We start from the raw sequence: 23,358 nt of genomic DNA, 5'->3' as shown, positions 1-23,358 counted from the left end.
CATCAAAGGACTATGGCCAGACTGCTTCAAGTTGATAGTCAGGCAACAATAACTCAAATTACCACTCGTTACAACAATGATATGCAGCAGAGCATCTCTGAATGCACTTTACATCCACATCGAACCTTAAAGCAGATGGACTGCAGTATAAGACCACACCAGGTGCCACTCCTGTCAGCTAAGAATGGTAAATTGAGGCTGCAATTCAGGTACACCAAAACTGCATTACATAAGTTTAGAAAGATGCTGCCTGCTCTAATGAGTCTTGATTTCTGCTGCTTTCATTCAGATGGTATGGTGAGAATTTGGCATAAATGACATAAAAGCATGAATCCATGCAGCATTGTATCATTGTTTTGGGCTGGAGGTAATGGTTTAATGATTAGGGCATTATCTTGAGCCCCTTAGTATAAACTGAGCATCATCTGTACACCACAGCCTGTCTGAGTATTGTTGCCATCCATTAATGGCCACAGTGTCCCCATCCTCTGATGGCTACTTCCAGCAGGATAACATATCATGTAACAAATCCCAAGTCATTTCAAAAATGATTTCTGGAACACAACAATAAGTTCAGTCTCGTCAAGTGGCCTCCACTGTCACCAGATCTCAATCCAATAAAGCACTTTTGGGATGTGGTGGAACAGGAGATTCCCATCATGGATGTGCAGCCAACAAATCTGGAGCAGCTGTGCGATGCTGTCATGTCAACATCGGTTAAAATCTCTGGAATGTTTCCAGCACCTTTGCCATAAAGAACTAAATTTACTCTTAAAGCAAAAGGGGGTCAAACATGGTGCCAGCAAGGTGTACTTAATAATGTGTCCATTATTAAGTTTACATTGGTCAGTAATTAACCCTGTAACAAATTCAGTAGGTGTTTTTCATCAAACTATGTGGTAAGCAAAAATGGAAAATCCTCTTCCAAGTAATTTTTTTTAAAAGGAAGCATCCTTTATATGTCACTCTAACTTGTTCACGATCTGCTGCTGTGATGTGGATTGTTTCATAATGTGGAAAACATATTATTGTTACAGGATATAGGACTGAACTTGTGTCTATTTTACATCAGTACGTCCATTTATGTTTAGAGAAGTGGTTTTGGCACTCTCTCTCTCTCCCTCTTACTCTCTTTCTCTCTGAAACACACACACACACACACACACACACACACACACACACACACACACACACACACACACACACACACACACACACACACAGGGCTAAAGTGGTACCCTTCAGCCTTCAGACACATTAGACAGAGGGAGGGTGGGGCGCCAGTAAAGATTTCTTAATGGGCTCGGCCGCTCTCTCGTCCATCTGCCTTGATGATAAACACACAGCTACTCAACATTAGCTTGATGCGCCTCAAAGCAGTCGACATTTTATTTCTCTTTATTTTTCAACAAACTGTCACTTTTAGGACTTTTCCGCTGCTGGAGACCAACAAAGCAAGAACCAACACACATGGTGAATGATCAGGAGTATTTTATCAGTAATGGAGATGGAAATGACGGGATCAAAAGAGTAAAAATTAGGAGGAATTCCATGTCACGGGATTTCTGGAACTGTGGAGTAAATTTTTTGGATGCCTGGTCAGTGTCAGAGCGCATGGGGAACACACTTTGTGAGTCTGTTTATGTGTGAGTGACACTAACCAGCCGGTCACAGCCACACAGTAACCTCTGAAACAGTTAACAGTCCTGGAGAAGGATGCCTTCCCTGCATCATGGAGCAATCTTCACCGGAGCCTTCCTCATTGTGACTGGGGGGTCCACAGCCTTCCTGACTTCATCCCAGAGTCGCCTGCAGGCTTTCTCCCTCTGCTGTGTGGTGCTGGGGGTGGTCATGCTCATCCTTGGGTTATTTTGGGCTATGAACAGCAAAAGTGCTGCTAATTACAACCACAGCGAGTACGACCAAGAGTGCCCGCATTATTCGTACGAATACACCAACTACCCCGGCCAAGCCTACTTCACTTCCCCAGGGAATCGGTTCCCAGAGTCCCAGTCAGTGTTTCTGCCCAGGTGGGTGAAAGAAAAATAAGCTCAGTTCGTATTATTAGATCTGCTTTTGTTGATCTTGTTACCATAAACTAGAAATTATGAGTCCAACTATTCATAGCAGGTTTTCTAAACAAACAAAGAAATGAAAAAAGACATTTATTTAATCCAAAGAGTAGATCTTATCGTGAGACAGTTATCTACACGGCTAATGTCTGCTTTGTCTTGTTGTCCACTTCCCAGTCATCCATGTCCTTTTTGGACAGAGGCATCCTTCTATACAATTAAATGTCAAAGAGGCTTAAATACAATGACAGTACATTGTCGTCTATTCTAGACACACCCTTTTTGTACTGTTTTTTAATTTTATTTTAGCCAAAAAGCACAAACAAGGTCGAATAAATCTAAAGAGAAAGAAATGACATCTTTCACACTGATGACTGTGAACAACCTTGCAAAATACCCGATTACTTTAACACCATAAAGACAAGATAGAAAATGGTCTAAATAAAGTGACTACAAATTAAAAGAAACACTATTTGTTCTCAGGCTCTTTAGATGAGAAGACTCAGACTCCAGACTGGTGTCTGTAGCTAAAGGTACATTTAGAACCAGGAGATTAATTCAATTCAATTCAATTCAATTCAATTCTATGCTATTCTATTAGATTTATATAGCCCCACTTCACAACACACTCTCCTCAGGGTGCTTTATAGTGTAAGGTACAGACTTAACAAGAACACCCTACTGCCTGTTATAAAGACTATACATGTTGGTTACAGCTATGCTGACTCATGACTTGGCTGTGTATAAATATAATGGGTTTTTCCACTGAGAATAGTGTGTCTGTACAGTTTATGATAGGAGTGTTGTGGTTTGCTGCCTGTATTTAACTACTTCACCTATTCAACATACTTGTATACGCAGCTGTTCAGCCAGTTGTATCAGCGACATCATTAAAACCACTGCCAGGTGACATGCATTGCACAGATAATTTCCTTACAATGCAGTGTTTTTGGTGGGAAAACCCGAGTCCTCTGATTCATTTGCGTGTTATTTCCTCATTTTCCAGCCACCTAAAAGGTGCAGAACAAGCACACCTGGCAACAGTGACACACTGTTGCAGGACAGTGTTCCCTTAGTCCTAGACCTAAGGCTTGCATTGGTCTCCAACTTCCCAGATATAGATGCATTTAAGCATCCAAAGGATGGGCCAGAAGAAGCACTAAAAACCCAACCCATAATTATCAGGTTGCAAATGATCCACTACCCCAGTGCCAGACACCACAAAACATCCCAAGAGAAACTGTGTTCGAACTGAGGTGGGCCTATGGAGAACGTGCTTTTTCAATCCACCAGGGGATAAAGGAAGTAGCTTTACTGACTGATTAGTATAAGTACTTGTTTGCACTCTGATAAATGAACACGGAAGTCACAGTTAATGATGTTGGGCAACTCAAGGCAATTGTGTTGTGCAAAGCTTCAAATATTGCTTTATTTTAGAAAGTTATGCTATTTCTTTAATCAAGCATGCCTCAGGAATAAGCACCTTAGTGATCCAAAGGCAGCCAACCTGCTGCTGCTGTTTGATTAGAGGCGGTTAGTGAAATAAACATGTGCAAGACTCAAGGCTACAGAGGTGACTAAAAAGCTTTTCATCACTTTAAACATGTCAATGTGACAATTAGGCCTCTGTTTGGCAGGAAGCAGCACTAGAGACAGTCTTGCATATCATCTCTACAACCCCTGATACCTCAGAATTCGGTAATACATATCAGTTTATGGTTACATGTGAATGATCTCACACGATGTCTTACTTTCTCTGAATGTAGGACGATGGAGCGCCACAGGCATGCTGCTCGAGGTGAAGATTTCGACTACCCCCCAATGATTATGGAATCTGGTGGTTTCAGTCCAACTCCTCATCCTCCTCCATGGCTGGGACCCCCACCTCCATATGAGGTTGCCATCAAGACAACATGTAGCTCCACACACCTGCGGCGTGCATACTCAGACACACACCTGGCATCAGAGCCCTTGTTTGGACAGTCAAGGGAGATCAGCTTTGAGGTGTGATGACTGGGGATCCTGCTCAGACTATGCTGTAGTTTTCTTTTCATAGTAACAAACTTTTTCACTCACTTGAAGCATGGGTCTTTCTTGGTCTTAGCATGCTTTCTGCAAGTTTCCTGTAATTTAAATTATGCAATGATGCTAAGGTTAAATGTATTGAGAGTATATATAAAAGGGGCTGAAGGGATGCCACACACTGGTTTGCAAAGTCCCATTTTGAAGCCTCAACTTTAGCACAACGAGCACAAATAATTTGCTTAAAATGCTCCAAAAGGCACAAAACCTCATAGAGAGATTTAGATCAATGGAGTGACTTGAATTATCAGAGCTGAAGCCAAACACCAAAGCGCCATCTGCTCACCCCCACCTGCAATAATAATTACAACTTTAAGCCTTAACATGTACAGTTGATAAAAGGCGAGATTTAGAGATGAAGATCAAAACCGTCTGCTCTACCACGATGAAAACATTTACTTTTTCCTCTCATGTTCTCATATTTCATCAACAAGCATTTCAACATGGGGACCCCTCAGGTTTGGAGCCAGCCTTATGTAGTCTTTAAAGGAACTTCCATGTAGCTTCATTTTTCAACCCATGGTGTTGCCACTTGGTTAAATTTCTATCCATCATTGGAGGCTGGAGCTTATTTCAGTGGTCTTGGGACAAGAGGTGGGGCTAACACAAAGAAACATTAAGCTAAGATGCTTTCATAGTCTTTGGACTGTGGGAGGAAACCGGAGTACCAGGAGAAAACTCACAAAGGGAGGCACATGAAAAACATGCACACTCCACACAGAAAGGCACCAGCTAGATTCAAAACCAGGACCTTGTTGCTGCAAAGTAAAATCTGAATAACAGCACCATTGTGCTGGTCTTGGTTAAATGCATAAGATACCAAATTCATCTTTATTTGACCAAATTAAAGCTTTTTAAACTAACACTGATATATTTATACACAAGAAATTCAATGCCAGGTCCTGTGGATGTGATGCAGGCAGTCACCCATCTATGCCTGGACTACCTAAATGTCTGGATCTTTTGCTGAGGAATTGCTCTCCATTCCTGGATGAGTGCAGTCTGCAGCTGCACAGTCGTCCATGGTTGTGGCTGCCTCTGTTCAACATGTTCACCCAATAGTGCCAATATTGCATTTTGTTGAGTCAAAATGTACACAAAAGTCATGGTTTTATGAGAGGCTACATGTTAGTTTAAACAGTAAATTCCAGCCTTTATGCTAAGCTTTCCCACACCAGAAACATTAAGCGCCATGGAGACTTAATGAAAAAGAAAACCTACAAAGTACTGGGAATGCTGTATTCATCATTTCTTTAAATTTCTGTTTAACTGATCTGGACAACTGGATAATCCTCCTCTGTGGGATGGGGATTGTGGCTTTCAAACAATGCAGATGTTCTCTGGGAATAGCAATCCTTCAGTTCATGTGCCACACATGTACTCATCAGCTCGGTGAGGGCAGGGGAACGATGACTCATCTAACCATATGAGTTTTTCCACTGCTTGATAGACCACTGCAGCTCACTGGCAATGCTGCATGAGTTTCAAGGGTTACAAAATGACCTATTGTGCCCTCACAGTTGCTGTCATTAGTAGGATCCCTTTGTGCGTTCGCATTTTTAAAACATTTTAACATGACTACTGTTGTTGTAATACAGTGCAACATGGAAATCAACTATTAGAGGCCTTAAACATATTTCTCTTTAAGCATGTGACATTCAGGTGCTGTCTGAAATCTACAACTTTAAAGATTTGAGGAATGGATCAACCCCAAATGCCTTTATATGCTTTTAGTTTTTTAAATAGAATAAAAGTTAAACAAGGAAGTTAGGGAAAGGAGACTTTGAGCAAGAAAGACTTTTCAGAACAGTTCAAACTCGGAAGCAGAAAAGTACCCTTCTGTGTTTATAACATATCAATCAAAGATAGTAAACTAGACAAAACTATGGTGTTAATCATGATTATGTTTGTGTCTTTTGTCTCTCCAAGTTCGTTTTCATTCTATCGTAAAATTAAAAAAAAAAAAAAAAAGCCCTGGATTTTTTTTCTGTTCTTGGTCATCTGCCGCGTATCAGACTGCTCGTCATTTATTCTTCACAGTTTATTATATTATAAACTACAGTGACATATGAGCACCTCTCAAACGGAACATGAGTCACAGGATCATGGTTGTCTCCCCGTGTAGCTTGGAACTGTTTGTTTAGCTCTGAATATGCATGTATCTGCTATGCGCTTGGAAAAGGCAACTCAAGAGAGAACTGTGCATTGATTTCAGTCTCTGTGAGAGTGTGATTTCAACTTTGTTTAATAAAAACAAAAAAGCTGACAGTCTCAGATGTTTGATTGTCTCATTAACCAGGAAAGATGACAGGATTTAAGGCTGTACTGCCACACTGCCGTGTAATAACTGAAAATAAAGCATTTAGCATTTTTTGGCAAGTATAAGCGTGTTTCCAAAATACTGCATTTATAAATGCAATTTGCAGACTTTTTTGTGTGATTGATACATTTGATAGAGAACAGATCAGAAAAAATAGCAGCAGACGAGCATATAAATGTATGTTGATGTGTTGTCTGATGGGGTTTCACTAAAACTATCAAAATGAATGTTTTTAATCTTTTAATCAGGAAACAGTGTTATCAGCCTGAAACACACTGGCTTCCCCAAAATGCCCTGTTTACATCACAGCATACTGGCTGAGAGCCACTGGTCTAACTTTCAATAAATCTTAATGCAGCTTGATGTTGCTGAGCTTTCAGCTGAGACCACTATCAATACCAGTGATTGCTTAGAGCAACTTTTACTCACACAGTGCTGCATCATTTGGCTCTCACTGTTTCTGTTGCACTGAGACTTCCATTTAATCTGTTTGGAATCAAAGTTCAGTCACCCAACTGATTTATTCAGGGAATTTAATTATGACCCTAACCATTTATAAATAATAATACAAAAAAGAAGAAGAAAGAAAAATAAAAACAAACTTTTATTACAGGCTTGCAGGGGCCCCTCTTGCCATCATCCTGGGTAGTCTGACCTACCTACTTTCTCCCCATATCATTAAAGCCCCTTTTTCCAGGCATCAAGTAGGCCAAATTGGTCTACTTGGGCGGGTAGTTTCTGGCCCCTGGACTGCATGTTTGACACCCTTGTTTAAGACTTGTGCTTTAGGTAACAAGTTAGATCAAAGATAATGATCAGTAATGGAGCGATTACTAACGCAGTCGTGCGTCACGGAGCTGCATTTTCAGTTTTTTCCGAATCAATCATTAATAATAAGCCAGTCGTTTCCTCCACTATCAGCCTGTATTTCATTTGTAGGCTGTGATCATCCTGCTCCCCACCAGGCGCTTCTTCAGCTCGGCTTAATAGCCTACCCTATATATCTTGCTTTACGCAGAGTTTATCGCCCCGTGTATAAGAGAGGGCTATAACTGTCTCTCTCTCTCTCTCTCTCTCTCTCTGTGCAAACAGCTTTACCAAACATAGGCTAAGTGACAATGTTCAGACCCAGTGGACGCCCTGCCCTCCATTCCTCGTCACCGAAACCCTTCCTAGTGAGGAGGGAAAAAACACACTTCCTCACAGCGCACGTCCCTGCTGCTGCTGCTGCTGCTGCTGGGGCCAGATGAAAGCCACACAGTATTCTTCAAGCATGCGACATCAGCTGCTATCCAACAGATTTTCGGTATCGTAATCGTTCCCCTCCAAAAAACAAAAACGGATATGCTTCTTCCGGGAGGGAATAAAGCAGAGACGCAGAGGAGCACATCATGAGAGAGGCGCCGCGGATTCTCAGGATATACGGACTGAACCGGACGGACTGCTTTCCCCACATTTTATTCACAGATCGGGAAACAGGCACACGTGTTAAAGTTGATGGCAAGGAGAAGAGTGATGGTCACACTTTCAGTCCACGCATTAGCTGAACATCTTCTCACCGCGACTTCCTATCAGGTAGAGAGGGGATCGATGTTTATCACAACGAGAACGCACGAGAGATCATTTACATGTTGCACGCAATCCGGTTTTTCCTCTTCAAGTCGCTTTCATTTTGTAATGTTGCATCTGTGTAGTTTCTCTTTTGTAGTCTTGCATCTTAGCCTTTTTGTTTCTCTCCCCTCAGACAGGTTGTGGTTGAGGTGAAGGTACAGCTGTAGCTGGAAGAAGTAAACACCTTAACGCAGAAGCTCTGGAGATGTCGGTCCACCATGGCACGCTGCTTTGTCTGGGCGTGCTGATGATGACTGCTGGGGCGGTCATGGCCCTTGGTGGAGGGGTCCAGCCGCCAGGCCTGCTCTTTGGACTTGGGCTGCTCCTGGGATTGGGGGGCATAGGTCTGCTGGTCAGTGGACTCTGCATGGCCATGAAGAATCTTCAGATTGCTGTGCCTGGACACTTTCTGCTGCACCCACGGACAGGCACACGCTTCAGCCCACAGCAGGCTCTGGCAATACAAAGGTACCTACAGAGCTGAAAGAGACAGAAGCTCACAGTCGTTTGGACACAGATGTTCTTTTGTGGTGTTGTAATATTTTTTTTCTTTCTTTTTTAAAAAGGTACTTTAATTTAGCAATACAAACAAACAAACAAACAAACAACCCCCCCCCCCCCCCGCCCCCCCAGAAAAAACCCCCCAAACAAACAAAGATACTACGCTCTAACAATAACATAATGGCACAGTGAAGCCCGCAGATCTGCTCGGTCTGGGGGAGCTCCCCTCCACCTCTTTACAGGTCCCATGTCGTTAGGTTTTTACTACTGTCCACTCAGCACTTTACAGTCCATCCCTGATCATATTCGGAAGGGTATTTCCAGTCTCTTTTATAAACTACCTTTAAAAAAACAAAACAAAACAAAAAAAAAGTGTGAGGGATATCCTGGAGCAGTGGTTTTCAATACAAGTTCCATTTGTGATGATAAATTAGAAATAAGGACAGCAAAGAACACAAGACATGCTTTTGTTTGTCGAGTGTAAAATATTTGATATTTCTAACGAAGATTAAAAAACATGGCAACTTGTGACAGCATCATAAGTCAACAATACTAGAAATCTACAGTTGTAGCAGCTCAGTAAGGCTGTGCTGAGTGTCAACGTCAGCATGCAAACATGCTCATCATGCTTTTAGTCAGCAGGTATGTGTAACATGTTGACCATCTTAAATAACAGTGCTGTCATTAGTTTTTGCAGGAACTTGATAAGCCAGAGTTGGGCAAATGATTCAGCTCTGCTGATAACGAGAAGCGTGTGTGTATCAATTTATGTGCTAATCTGTCCAGTCTTTGTCGAGATTTTTATCTCAGAACCACAAATGGGCCTAATGATGGCACTAAAGGGGATTCGGTGGATTGTAAAAACTTTGCTAAAAGGGAGCAACATTATCTCAGGAAAGAGAAAAACTCTCTTTTTCTGTAATCCTGTCGCTATTCAGACTTCCCTTTCTCTGTTGCTGGTGACAAATGAGCACACTTCCAAACAATACACAAACACACCATCCAAGTGTCTTTTTGTTGAACAGATCTCTTTGTGTTAGTTTTAGTGTGCAGTCTGACATGCCAAGAACTGGAAAGCAACAGATTCTCTGATTATGTGCTGATTGTAGAAGTAGGTCATGGAGAAAACAGCAAACATGTAAATGTGGAGAAATGACTCCCCTTGGCACTGTCTGCAGTAATCTATGATAGCTTGCAAATTTAAACAAGATACAGTCTGGTCTTTGTCTGTGGAAGAGAGATGGCAAGAGCAGAGTTTTCATCATCAGGGCCTTTTCTCCCCCCAGACACTGACAAAACTCAGACTGATAAGTATTTCTAAACGCAAAGTAACGCTTCATTGTGACAGCGTACTGTCTGAGGGATTAAAGAATTCGGGGTTCTACGTGCAGTAATGTTATCTACATAATGTGTTTCCCAAAAGGAAGCGAACACCTGTAGTTGAAACACATTGCTGGAAAAGCAGTGAGATAAGAAGCAGCTGTGGAGTGTGAAAGTGTGAAAGGAGATCAAATGTAACCCACTAAAAGCATTTGAAGTGAAAAGTGAAGTAAGAGTCGACCACAGAGCTTTCAATTAATTTATTTTTGATAACTTCTCATTGGCTCTCTTTCTCCATGTATTTAGGAGATTGGACAGAATACGTCGCGAGATGTCGGCGGACACTGTCAACAGGTCACCAGAGCCTGAACCCACCATGCCGTCCACCCCTCCGCCGTGGACCATGGAGCCGCCTCCATCCTACGACGCAGTGATGAAAAGCCAGGAGCGCAATGAACAGCTTTAAGCTCAGGTGGACATGTTAAATTCATGTCAGTGCCTTTTGTGTCCGCGGTTCTCCACAAGGACTTTGAAAGAACAGCCGGTGCTATCAGTGAACTCGTTGCAGCGGGACGTTTAGGTGCCTTAGCACAGACACGCTGATCCCAAACATAAGACAAAAAACAGCGACAGACTGCAGCTGGTTAACAACTTAATATTTTTACAGACTGGGCCCCAGTTTGGCCTTTTTGTCTAATAACTATGTGTGTTCTGACTGATTGTGAAAGAAATTGAAATGATTACTACAACTGCTTTTACTCTTTGTACTAAGGGGGGGCTTTCTTGAGACCAACATGTTGTAGGCTCAACTTTTACAACCAAGTTCATGGATGGATTTTATTGGCCTGCATGAATTTATGTGACCTACTACTGTGGCTGCATGGCACTCTTCTCCACACGTAATAACTTTCTTTTCCCCCCCTTCTCACGGCTGCACAGCTCCTCTTTGTATCTGTAGAATATTCCAAAGCAAAGTGCCTTACCAAACAGCAGCAGAACCTTAACAGGGAAGTGTTGTTCATCACTCAGCTTTGTTTATACTGTTGTGATTTCACTATAAATGTGAGTGAATTATTAGCCACGAGGCTCCCTGCGAGTGGTGTTGCACTTATAAATGAGAGATTGTTTATTTTAAAAAGAAATTAATGCCAGAAAGGCAAAGAATGTAAATGTCTACATATTTAAAATCATTTCTAATCCAAGCAAACATAAATGTAGACTCAACTCTGTTCCCAAGCAGAGCTGTGAGACTCATTTTGCCAGCAGCTTGAGGCAAGGTGACTTACCAGGTACAAGTACACACCTGCAATTGTATACCCGACCTGGGCAGGCTGTCTGCAGGCTGTAATAAGCAGCAGAGTGGAACTCTAACTGAGTTTTCTCCACCCTCACCTTCAAGCCCTGAAACTGTACCAGACAGAATTTTTCCTTTCTGCGTGACAGGTGCCTCGCTTTGAGACAAGGCAGCAGTGCGATGGTAGAGGGGAAACCATATCGTTATGGACTGATAGTGGCCGGCCTGTGTGTCTTGGCAGTTGGCCTCTTCATCATGATGCAGGAGCGGCCACATGTTTTTGCTACTTTGTGCGTTCTGGGTGTCACTATGGTGTGCGCTGGGACTGTGTGGAGCCTCTGCCAGTGCTATCCTAAGGTATATGCTATGTGTGTGTTTAGTGGATAGAGAGACAGGAAATATGTGATTGTTGCCAAGAAGAAATAGATTTGGTAATGGAGATTGTGTGTTTATTAGGTCATTGTGGCTCATGAAATTCAGGAAAAAAGCCTAGAAAATATCATGGGTCCTGTGGCTGAAGATGAAAGGTACGCTCCCTAACACACACACATACACACACGTTCACTTTGTATCCTAATGGGCCACAGACAAGTGGGTGTTGACTGAGGCCTTAATGATTCCCTTTGGTCTGTCAGAGTAGCTCAGAATGCTAAGTGCCCATCGAGTAGTGGGTGAACATGGCGACAGCAGCGGTGTGTGTGGGCAGGCTGGTGCTATGGGTCTGCACTAAATCACTGTAGATATTAATTTTATTATTGTCCTGTTTGCTTAATGGAGAGAGGTTAGGAAAAGTGGAACAGAGGGAAAGGAAGAGCCACTAGACAAAAGGTTGGGACTGAAAGGGGCAGATTAGTTGGAAACTAGGGCTGAAAACCATTAATTCTGAAAAAAATCCTTGAGCCTCATTTATTCCAGCTGCAGTCAAAAAAAGAGGTTGTACTGTGCAACTCCTGCATGAGTGTTTGCAATTACAAGAGAGTTCTGCAGCCAGATAGAGACATGCATGCTCAGCGAAACCCTGTCTCTGATGCACCAAAAAAAAGTAAGAAAATGAGGACAAAATACTGGAACCAGACTTCTATTTCTGTACCCCCACCCACCCAACCCCCACCCCTTCTGATTTAATTTTAGACACACTGAGGTTCTGCCAGGTTTCTGTGGCCATAAGCTGAGCAGCGTCAGACTTCTCCCAGAGACCCTGAAGAGTCAGTGTCATAGCTGTCCCACTCTGCATCTGGTCTGAGGGAGGAACAACACTACCAGAGGACTCCTCCAGGGTACCACACTGCTCTCAGGATAGTGAGGAGTCCCCTCGATGAATTTTTATACTTCCTTTCTGCATCGCTCACACATCTTGCTGTTTGAATGTGCCTTTCTTTTGTTTTCTTTTTACATCTAATGGAAGCAACTTACCATGTATCAGCGGTTTTGCACCACTTGTCATTGTGAAATGCTTAATAAAGCTAATTAAGTGTTATATAGTATTTCCAGAAGATGGCACTGTTTACTGTATGAAAGTATGTCTGTGTGTCTGTTAGACAGAGTGCAGCACTGCATTTATACGGTGTACAATAATTCATTTAAGACATTTTGGCCCCTCAGTGAACTTGTGCTCTTTTATAGCTGGATAAGCTATAAGCCTGCGTGATGTGACAAATCTCCATGTGTTTCTTTTCAAAACGCTTATCTACACTGCCTGTTGAGACATTACTGCCACCAACTGTTGAAGAACAAAGTGAAACTGGTAGCAGGAATTTGTAGAGTTCTGCATGTCTCTCTTTGTGGATACGCTGTTTGCATAGCAAAACGGGCGTTATTACCAGTCTATTACCAGTAATAACAGAATAATTCCACAATGCAAGAATTTATGATGTATAGCAGAGAGGTTAGATATTTTTGTAGCTTCTCTGTTGCTGTAAAATCAAAATGTACATTTCATTATTCTACTTTGGTGTTTCTGGTGTGAAATTCCTCGGGCTCAGTCCAAACCAACCTCAGTGACACAATCAAGCGGGTAGCTTTGTCGAATTTGGGCTCCTCCAGAGCCCCAGAGGGTATTATGTAACAGTTTCCTGAGTTCAAAGAGAAAAGGGATCATGCTTTGAAAAAATGTTTTTTCAAAAAACATATAACTCGTCGTAATAATTATTACTTTTCTTATTCTTTTTAAATGAAAGTGTATGAAACTGCTAACAGTTTTGAGTGCTTAAAGTTAAAGACGCGTACAGTATGTCAGAGTAAAATAGAGACGCACGCGTTTTGCGTCGCATTCTGCAGTCCTGCGCACATATTAAATAAAAAACAAACAAACAGTAAAGATAATAAAACAACATAGATAACCTATGAAAAATAAACGTAGCCTCCCTGTGAGTGCGCAATCACGGAGAATGAGTTTACGCGTACTTAGACTTTCAATCACAGCTCATACTGTTCACTATAAGTGCGCGTGCTAAAACGACATCAACAAATCAACTTGAACTGAGAGGAAGTGTTCTCTCAGATTGACATGCAATAATTACAGGGTGGTTTGGGGGGGGCATGAAACATGACTCCTCCACAGTAAGAGGTGTTTTAAACGGAGGACAATCATTCGATACAAAAGAGGTGGCGTGAGCCATGGAAACGTCACCAGTCCCCGCCTTAAGTTATAAGAATCAATTGTTGGATTCCCCCCCCCCCCCCCCCCAAAAAAAAAAAAAAAAAAAAAATCAGAATAGATTGTTGGAGGCGTTATCTTAACTGCCAGACACAGAGGGCACGCGGCTGTTGGAGACTTATCATCAGGATAAGTCAGACTGAAATAAAAAATAAAAACATCAGTGGTGTAATTTAATAGCTCTCTTTATCATTTTACTGGGGACAGTTCAAGAGGTGTGAAGAATGCGTTGCACCTCAGCCTGGATTGGCTGGGCTTTATGTTTGTGCGCATCTCTGGCCGTGCGTGCACAGGACTACACCGAGGACGACGGGATGATCCTGGACCTGGTCGGCGAGGACAGGACTGATCCTGAAACCGGAACCGACCCGGCAGCCGAGTTCATCAGGTGCAACAAGGTAATGGCATAGTGATTGCGTCAAAGGCATTAAATGCGCATCTTCAGTCATCAGCACCTGTCATTATTCCAAAAACGGGTAAAACATTTGGTCAAATATTTCAACAAACAATCTTTGCTGATGTACCTGACAAGCTGCCAGTTTGAGATACAGATTCGTTAAAATGTGCGCTCACATGCTGGGAGATAATACTTATTCATGTGTTATTGTGAAAACAGCGCAATACACACAATATAGATATATATATAAATCCAACTTATTGCACGCATGCTACATTTCTCCTGTGCACGTGGACATGAAGATCACATGTGCGCTGCATTATTTTTACTGTCCAGGTAGCCTGGCGCATTCCCGGACAGTACATAGTTGTATTGCGTCAGGGGACGCACGAGTCTCAACTCCAGAGGACCATCAGGAGGCTGCGAAGTAAAGCAGCCAGGAGAGGATACCTGGTGGAGATCCTGCAGACCTACTCAGGAGCACTGCGTGGCTTTCTGGTCAAACTGAGTAGTGACGTCCTTCACCTGGTAATTGCGTCACTTCACTGGATGTGTTCGGAAAAAGTGTGATTTAAACCTTTAAGGCAAAAGGGGGAACACAGGGAAATAGATGTCAAATCATAGCAGATCCATTTTCTAAAGGTTAAGACATTCCGAACGGGACATCCTAAGAGCTTATAGGTGGAAGGCAGATCTAAGAAAGCAGCTATAGTCTTGAATAACACTGTTACATTGTAACATTGTATACTGGCACAAGACGAGTTAATGGCAGAAAAGATTGGAGTAATATGGATTTTCTGACTGCAGCTTTTTGCAGAGGTCTGTGCAGTCTGTGTATATTTGACCTACTTGACCAAAATAAAGTGAGAATACGGGAGTCTGGAATGAATGATAGACAAAGTGTACTACTTTCGGTTAAATATTGGCGGCGTTTTCAGGATTATTTATTTCGATTATTTATTTATTATATATTTTATAAAATGGACCGAGAATGATGAGAGGTGTGTGTGTATTTATGTGTTTTTTATTTTAAAATCTGTAAAATTATAAGTAAGTATAGATTTAAAGTAAAAGAACTCCTCACCCGCCTTTAGAATGTTAACAAAGAGGTTTTGTGGAGCATTTGAAATCATTCAGCTGTTGGAGTTGAACAAAAATAATCAGAAACTTTGCTGAAAAACACACAGAAAACGTGAATTAGTTGAACTCTGTATAGTATGAGTGCTGGTGGTAATTTTAGACAGAGTTTCTTGACAGTTGAGAGGTTGTAGACCCACCTTTGGTATCTGCGCATTCTTGAATTATGTCAAAAAATAAAAATACACAAATAAAACGTGAAACAGTGAAACAGACTTCAAAGAAGAATGGTCAGCTTTACCCCCACCTGATTTAACAATCAACTTCCTGTTAATCATTCCTTACCACCCACAGTTAAGTTTGATTGTGTTCCTGTCAGGTGGCGAAGCTCCCTCACGTGCACTACATAGAGGAGGACTCATCCATCTTTGCTCAGAGCGCCCCCTGGAACCTGCAGAGGTTACTGCACCCTTACGGTGGTTTCTCCGAAAATGGAACATACAGACCTCCAAGTGAGTTTGTCTCTGTCCATGACTTATCTGTATTTTTCGTCAAAATATAGGAAACCACGTGCGCTCTTAAGCAATGTAACTACCGAGGCAAACAAAACATTTTGCATTAAGAGTTTCAGGAGTCATTGGGGCGGTTGGAGTAATATACAACTACCCCAATGTTTCTATTGTAAACAGCTCAAGAACAGCAGAAAACACGACTTTTCTTATTTCATTTTCCACATTTATGACAACAGGAACATTTATTCTACAGCAGCATATTCAGCAGTATCATCTCTCTTATTATATCAAGCTGTAAACAACAAGGAATTCCTGTCTTTGTGCAATAAGCCTGATATTGAAAGGTGCCTCTCAGTTTAATTTCTATGAAGTCACCCGACGGTCACCATCACCATGGCAACCTTTAATTGCAGCCGCTTCAGAAGAACTAATTACATGCTAATATCTGTGTTGTGTTAGTTCAATTCAAGCTAAGCTTAAATACAGTTAAGTCCATAACTTGCTGGGCCAAGACACCATTTTTGTAGTTTTGCCTTTGTGCACCGCCACAGTGGACTAGCATTCAAATTAGCATTATCTGTTAGGGAAGTAAATCCATTTTTTATATACAGATACATTTTCAGAGGCTCAATAATAATTGGAAAATGGACTGACAGTTTCATGGCCAGGTGAGGCCTGTTCCTTGGTATTTCACATGAAGTAGTATATAATATCTGTGGTTGAACCAGGGTGTTGAACTTGCATTTGGTAACTATCTACTAGAAGTCTCAATGCCAATGCAAGAAACATTAATTTGTATAAATTTACTAGCCCTTAGACTGTGATGGACAGGAGCTCAAAGAACCAGGTCTTTCTTTCTCATCTTCCCAAACATTTGTCACTGGAACTAAATGCTTATGGGGCTTTAAAAATGATCTTTTTTCCATTTAAATGACATCTGAGCCATTTGTGCAGTTTAGCTGTCAGATATCCATCAAGCAGTGCAGCTTTCCAACAGCAACCACACTGAGATTTCTCCCCTCAGAAATTGCATTTTCTAATTACATGTCAAATTCACCATCTGTCCTCTGCAGATGATGGAGGGAGGACGCAGGTGTATCTGATGGATGGCAGTGTGCAGAGTTCTCACAGAGAGGTTGAAGGACGGGTACTCATCACAGACTTCAATAACGCCCCTGAAGAGGATGGAGTCAGAGTTCACAGACAGGTTAAACACATGCACGCACAAATGAAACATTTCAATTCAACAGCACTTATGTATTTGCAATTGCAGCTCAATAACATTCTAAATCCTCGTTCCACTACAGGCCAGTCAGTGTGACAGTCATGGTACACACGTGGCAGGTATTGTGAGTGGATCAGATTCAGGTGTTGCTCGAGGGGCTGCTGTTAACCTAGTGCGTGTGCTCAACTGTCAGGGTAAAGGGACCGTCTCAGGAGCTCTGGCAGGTAAGACAGAAACTGTTGAACTGTACTTTGTACTAAAGACTACCAGAGCCAAGCAAAAACTCTTGAGTTTCTTTCTCTTGGGTCATGGTGACACAGCTTGTGGATGGCATGAAAAATATTTCAGTTTTATCAAAACATTGTCTTCCAAAGGACATCTTCTGACTATGACTCTGGCCCTTTCCCTCTAGATATACATGGGGAGTGTCATAACTGAGTTATTGCAAGAACATGAGTGGGTCATATGTTTAATATTTTGGCTGTTGACTGGTTCTTTGTGGGCACAGGTAGTGCAACCATCATCTACAGTGTACAGAATTCTAATCTACATTATGAGCGCCATGTTTCACTCTTACAGCAACTTTGATTTAAAGCTGCAGGTAGAAAAAAACGCCCATATTTGTAGAAAAAAATAAAATTAAAAAAAGACCCCAACTGCAGCAGTTCTTCAGTCTCTGTTCACCAGACAGAAGAACCAGACTTTTCTCTTCTTCTTCTAAAACCTGAGAAGTTCAGGTCAGACTGCTTGTGTTAAAATATAAATAATTATGGGTAGTATGAATCCCTAGGAGACCAATGATCCCTAACCATGCAGCTATAAACTCTTAGTCTGGTTTTAAAGACTTTTAGAACACACTTTCATTTCATTAACTGTATTGAAAGAGAAAAGGAAGATGACCACAGTGTAAAACTTCCAATTTTTCTTGAGTGTATGAGGTTTTAGATTGTCCCTTTCCCCTTTCTGTCAGGAATGGAATACATTCGAGCCACTTTACTGGCCCGCCCAGTGGATGCAGTAGTCGTGTTGCTTCCTTTTGCCGGTGGCCTCAGCCGTTCATTAAACACAGCCTGTCGAGACATGGTGGCTAACAGCGCTGTGGTCATCGCCGCAGCAGGCAACTACAGAGATGATGCCTGTCTCTACTCACCTGCTTCAGAGCCTGAGGTAATTTAACACTGAAAATGCAATCACATTCTGGCCCACCTACACGCGACCCTCACCTTTACCTCCTTTCATGTGTGTGTGTGTGTGTGTGTGTGTATAGGTCATCACAGTGGGGGCAGTTAACTCAATGGACCAGCTCATGTCACAGGGAGCAGGTGGTACCAACTTCGGCCGCTGCGTTGATTTGTTTGCACCCGGCGACGACATCATTAGTGCCAGTAGTGACTGCAGCACTTGCTTCACCTCCCGCAGTGGAACCTCACAGGCTGCTGCACACGCTGCAGGTACGCAAACACACACACGCGCACGCAAAAGCAATCTGTGTATGCTGTTGGTATATCAATCATTCTTTTATTACAGACTCAATGATCCTTACAAAAAAAATCACATAAACACTAGAAAAAATATAATTGCATATTATAGATCATTGCAGGGAAAGCAGCTGTAGCAGTGTCTCCACACCTGGGATTGGTTGCATGTTGTAATACATCTTATATTTGATAATCCCGCAATGATTTTCAGAGGCATTAAGCCTGCAGATAAATTTATGCATGAGATTTCTGAAAACAACTTTAAAAGTACTGACTTGTGCATCCACAAATATTTCACTTGCGCTGACAAATCAAGGTTTTCTCTCTAATGATCACTCAGAAGACTTTCACTAGTTAGCATACAAGTATGCAGTGTACAGATGTGTACAGCTTGCTTTAAATAGAGATATCTTCACTAAGGTTGCATAAGAAAGGTTGTGCATAAATCATTTTTGCACATCAGTATCGTTACCATTTGTCACAGCACAATTACTTCATAATTTGTTTTTATCTGTGTAGGTGTCGTAGCAGTGATCCTGTCGTCCAGTCAGATTGCATCACCAGTGCACGTCCTCCATATGATGTTGCATTACTCCATCAGCAACACTATCGACTTCCTATCTCTGTCCGAAAGCCATCGGCTCACTACGCCAAACCTGGTAGCAGCCATGCCTCCGGTTATTAAAACGTCACCAAGTTAGTGACTCACATTCCTTTATCACACACAGACTTATAGTATCTATATGTGGTTCACATATGCGTTCCTATTTCTACAAGCAGATGGGGAGCTACTGTGTCGGTCAGTGTGGTCAGAGAGGTCAGGAGTCGCGAGCACCGACAGGGTCATCAGCCGCTGTCGTCAAGGGGAGGAAATGATGGGCTGCAGCAGTTATGCTCCTGAAGGCGTCCGTGTGGGGGAAACCATCACTGTTAGTTCAGTTACATCAGCCATAATATCAACAATAACTTCACTCTAAAGTCTATAAGTCTACGGACAAACCCTCACCCCCTGTGTTTACAGATGAACAGCGGACACATGGAGTGTATTGCCCATAATGGTCCAGCAGGTAAAGGTGTGTATGCTGTGGCCCGCTGTTGTGTGATAAGCGGTCTGCAGTGCCAGGTCCATGCTAGTCCTGAGCAAGGACAAGCTGCTCAGTGCGTCGGCCCCCAGCACCACCTGACCGGTGAGTCACGTGTACAAGCTGCAGGAGTTTGAATGAGGCAGTCAGTCTGACATTTTAGGAGAAGCTCTTACTTGTTTTCTTGCTAAGAGTTAGAAGAGAAAATAAATGACACCATCATGTGTGTCTATAAACCAGAAGTTCAACTATCAGCTCATAATTTTGCAAAAATATTACCGTAAAAAAATCAAAGGGGTAATATATTAAATATTTACACTCACAGGACACTTTATTAGGTACACCTTGCTAGTACTGGGTTGATCTCTTTTTTTTCTTTTTTTTTTTTTTTAACCTTGCTTTAGTTCTTTATGGCATAGACATAGATAGAATAAGGTGCTGGAAACATTCCTCAGAGATTTTGGACCATATTAACATGACAGCATCGCACTGTTGCTGCAGGTTTGCCGGCTGCACATGTATGATGCAAATCTCCTGATCCACCATATCCCACATGTGCTGGATGGTCATTTGAGTACATTGAAGTCATTGTCTAAGAAACCATTCTGAGATGATGTGAGCTTTGTGACATGGTGCGTTATCCATAAAGGGATAGACTTGGTCAGCAATAGTGCTAAGGTAGGCTTTTTCTGACCACTCTGCATATATCCAAGAGATTGTTATGTGTATTTCAGCAGTTTGTCAAGTACTCAGACCAGCCACTCTAGCACAAACGGCATTCAAAATCCCTTAAATCACCTTCCTTCCCCATTCGGATGCCCTGATGCTCAGTTTGAGTTATTTGCCAATCAAAGCTAACTTTATTTATAAGGCACTTTAAAAACAGTGAGCACTGACCAAGTGCTGAACATAAACTAAAAAGAATAAAAATATAAATAGTAAAAAAACAAAAAAAACAAATGAAATGACAGTAACAATAAAGAACACCAACATCAGAAAGACAATAAAATTAACATTCTATTCTGGGTCTATGTGATTAGCTGATTTGCATTAATTAGCAGTTGATGAGGTGTAGTTAAAGACTATTAATTTGGACTTAATCTTCCATTTAACAAGTCCTATCTATTTTTCATGAACACGTGTACAGATTACATAAAAATATAGCTGGTGCAGAGCTGTTGTTTTTTTTAAATTTTATTTTATTTTGAATATTTGTATTAATTTAATTTCAACTAGTTTTCAGTGTGTTAGGAGTCTTAGTTTGAAGTTAAGCAGGTTGTCTCAACTACGATGTGATTAGTGATATGATCATGACCATTTGTACCTAATATAGTGGACAGACAGTGAATAGGGCTCTTCATATTTTATTTTATCCATACCAACAATAAAAAAAAAAATTATAAAATAAATACTAATACAAATCTAATACTGTTAGATCAAGGAAACAATGTTCCAGAAAGCATCTGGGAAAATGTGGAGGAAAAATTATTTATTTAATATCTTTTTGTTTTAAATTAGTAATCAGAGATCATGGTTTAATAGCTGGCAGAATGAATACAGCTCTTTGAACACTGTTGATATTGCTTATGATAAGTTTAGCCAAGAGACTCCTCCCTCCAGCTTCACACTAAGAGATATAGGAAGTGGGATGAAATGTCAGCCCCCTTTAAAAACAAAAACAAAGTCTATTAATTTAAATTTAGTTGCTGTCGATGTACTGAAGCGATGCACCTCAGGTATATAATCTGTATTTTTTAGTCAAAGTCAGGCTGCTGCATTTAGAATATCTTAGCCAGGTATGCTTGTTCCCATGGTAATCACCCTGAAAGGAAAATGTAACCCTAGCCAGCACAATTGCCAGCTACTCCACGAGTGTGTGATAGAAAAAGCAGCTTTTCAAATGTCATTAGAGCACTTAAATTACTTTACATTACATTTCTCATTGGTTGCCTCCATAGTGGTCTCTCTGAGGAGGATCAGTTAATGCTTGGCAACAGTGCCTCTAAAGTTCTTTGCTCCTTCGTTGTGTTTAAAGATTCAGCTGATTCTTCTCTAGGGTGTACATCGATGTCCACAGCTGAGATCTCATCTGATTCGCATCCACGTCACAGCCAGGGGAAGCGCTGCACGGTGAAAGAGGGGGTCACATCACACGCGATATGCTGCCATGCTCCATCTCTCGAGTGCAACCTGTTGGAAAACATATCAGCTGACAAAGATCAGGTGAAATAAAATAAAAAATCACAGTAAAAACATTGAGAATCAGCTACTGGAAGTTACCTCAGAAGTTATTGTCTTCCTTCAGGTTGAGGTTTCCTGTCCTTCCGGCTGGACTCTGACAGACTGCAGTTTCGTCTCTCGAGGCTCTGCTATCTTGGGGCCAGTTGCCAAGGGAAACAGTTGCCATGTCTATGGTGTCACGGGAGTGGATGGAGCAGCGGGTGCTGCCGTCTGCTGTCGTGTCGCACCACCAGAGCAGCAAGCTGCAACACCTCACTGATCCGGTTTCACCTCACTTTGGTTTCTAACATCGTTGAAACAGCTTTGACGTTGCCATTTTTTGTCTTTGGTCAGTTTTAAACCCCCTTACACTTTTCTGAGAAACCTCAACATCCTTAATATTCACTTAAAGCACTTCTGTAAAGCTGTTTGTGTGTGTTTTAGTTTTAGGATTACGCCAGATTATGCTCCAGTGCACATATTATATGTGACTTGACAACCTGTAAGCTATTTTTGTATCTTTTTACAAAACAGTTATAATAAAAAGAGCTTTCACAAACATACGGTTTGGATAATAGTGTAGTATTTACCGGGTATACCATCCGCATGCTGTTTAGAAGTTAATAAACTGAACAAATGAAATCAAAATGTTAAGCTCTGGTGTCAGCCATGTGTGTTTTAGAGTGGAAAAACATGATGATGTGCACCACAGGTTGTCACAGTTAGCATGTGTTATGTATGCACTGATTTCCTGACATTCCTCAGTCTTGTGCAGCACAGCTGCAGGTAATCAGCCTGCTTGATTAACAAGTCAGGTACCTTTTGCTCATTTTGTGAAACAGTAGGTGGAAACGAAATGAGGTAAATGGCTAACAGTAGGGACACCAGTTAAACAAATTTCATGTCTACCCAGAGTGTTATTGTGACAGTGGCTTTTATGGCTCCACAGTTAGAGACTTAGTTCTGATACACAGGTGGGTGACGTCAGTGTGAACAAGAGCAAAAGGAAGCATATAAACCACTGTCAGCTAGCTTGCGCCAATCAGCTAGCTGTCTGATTGGCACAAGACAGCATTCTATCCGACTGAACCTATATGACCAAAGACTGATAAAAAATAAAAACAAAGTTTACCCAGAATACAGTAAATGAAGCTAGTGCTGAATTCATGTGTGTAATTCTGTTAGCAGGATGCAGAGTAGGTACAAATTAAAGATTTAAGCTATTCTGATTTAGAATCAGCATTCTTAAAGATTCAGTTGGTGTTTGTTTCTTATGTCATTTTTTGTAACCATTTAACTAGTGACCTGATCCATCAGCTGTAATGGTCAAACTTAGAAGCCTGAGCCTTCTATGAGTTCTAAAACATAAAAGAAACTGCTCTTGTTTTGTATTATTTGGTCTGCTGTAACCTGTAAATGGTTCCCAAATGGTGTGCCTCAAGGCAAGTTCAGGCCTGCTAAAAAATGAGCTGTTTATTGCAATTTACACAAATGGGCACCAAAAGTTTCAA

At 41.5% G+C, this 23,358-nt stretch overlaps 4 protein-coding genes across 5 annotated transcripts; all 4 read left to right on the top strand.

Annotated features, from left to right (window-relative positions):
* The first annotated feature begins 1,283 nt into the window (after positions 1-1,283).
* LOC146641185 (uncharacterized) lies at positions 1,284-6,411 on the top strand. Its single transcript, XM_085398714.1, has 2 exons — positions 1,284-2,030; positions 3,839-6,411. Exons 1-2 carry the CDS (start codon positions 1,717-1,719, stop codon positions 4,080-4,082), a joined length of 558 nt encoding a protein of 185 aa, XP_085254840.1. The 5' UTR covers positions 1,284-1,716; the 3' UTR covers positions 4,083-6,411.
* A 1,005-nt stretch (positions 6,412-7,416) lies between these two features.
* Positions 7,417-11,346, top strand: LOC146641184 (uncharacterized). The gene is made up of 3 exons (XM_085399259.1): positions 7,417-8,049; positions 8,219-8,553; positions 10,213-11,346. Exons 2-3 carry the CDS (start codon positions 8,291-8,293, stop codon positions 10,370-10,372), a joined length of 423 nt encoding a protein of 140 aa, XP_085255385.1. The 5' UTR covers positions 7,417-8,049; positions 8,219-8,290; the 3' UTR covers positions 10,373-11,346.
* A 21-nt stretch (positions 11,347-11,367) lies between these two features.
* bsnd (barttin CLCNK type accessory subunit beta) lies at positions 11,368-13,152 on the top strand. The gene is given in 3 exon segments (XM_085399260.1): positions 11,368-11,557; positions 11,657-11,776; positions 11,778-13,152. Coding segments are annotated over 3 exon segments (450 nt in total). The 5' UTR covers positions 11,368-11,380; the 3' UTR covers positions 11,931-13,152.
* A 769-nt stretch (positions 13,153-13,921) lies between these two features.
* pcsk9 (proprotein convertase subtilisin/kexin type 9) lies at positions 13,922-22,408 on the top strand. Of its 2 annotated transcripts, none has more exons than XM_085399484.1 (12): positions 13,922-14,254; positions 14,590-14,781; positions 15,710-15,842; positions 16,916-17,049; positions 17,150-17,291; positions 18,038-18,234; positions 18,335-18,518; positions 19,065-19,241; positions 19,326-19,474; positions 19,567-19,732; positions 21,684-21,850; positions 21,933-22,408. In XM_085399484.1, the coding sequence occupies exons 1-12, from the start codon at positions 14,081-14,083 to the stop codon at positions 22,125-22,127; spliced, it is 2,010 nt and encodes a 669-aa protein (XP_085255610.1). In that variant the 5' UTR covers positions 13,922-14,080; the 3' UTR covers positions 22,128-22,408. The 2 variants fall into 2 exon arrangements, with proteins under 2 accessions (XP_085255610.1, XP_085255609.1); XM_085399483.1 differs by having other exon boundaries at positions 19,323-19,474.
* Positions 22,409-23,358: the final 950 nt, after the last annotated feature.

Source organism: Rhamphochromis longiceps, linkage group LG23 (assembly GCF_057381845.1).
Source record: "Rhamphochromis longiceps isolate RC_006_pf linkage group LG23, R_longiceps_female_GT1.1, whole genome shotgun sequence".
Lineage (NCBI taxonomy): Eukaryota > Metazoa > Chordata > Actinopteri > Cichliformes > Cichlidae > Rhamphochromis > Rhamphochromis longiceps.
Note: the sequence above shows the minus strand (reverse complement) of the source record. Positions and strands in the feature narration are given on the sequence as shown.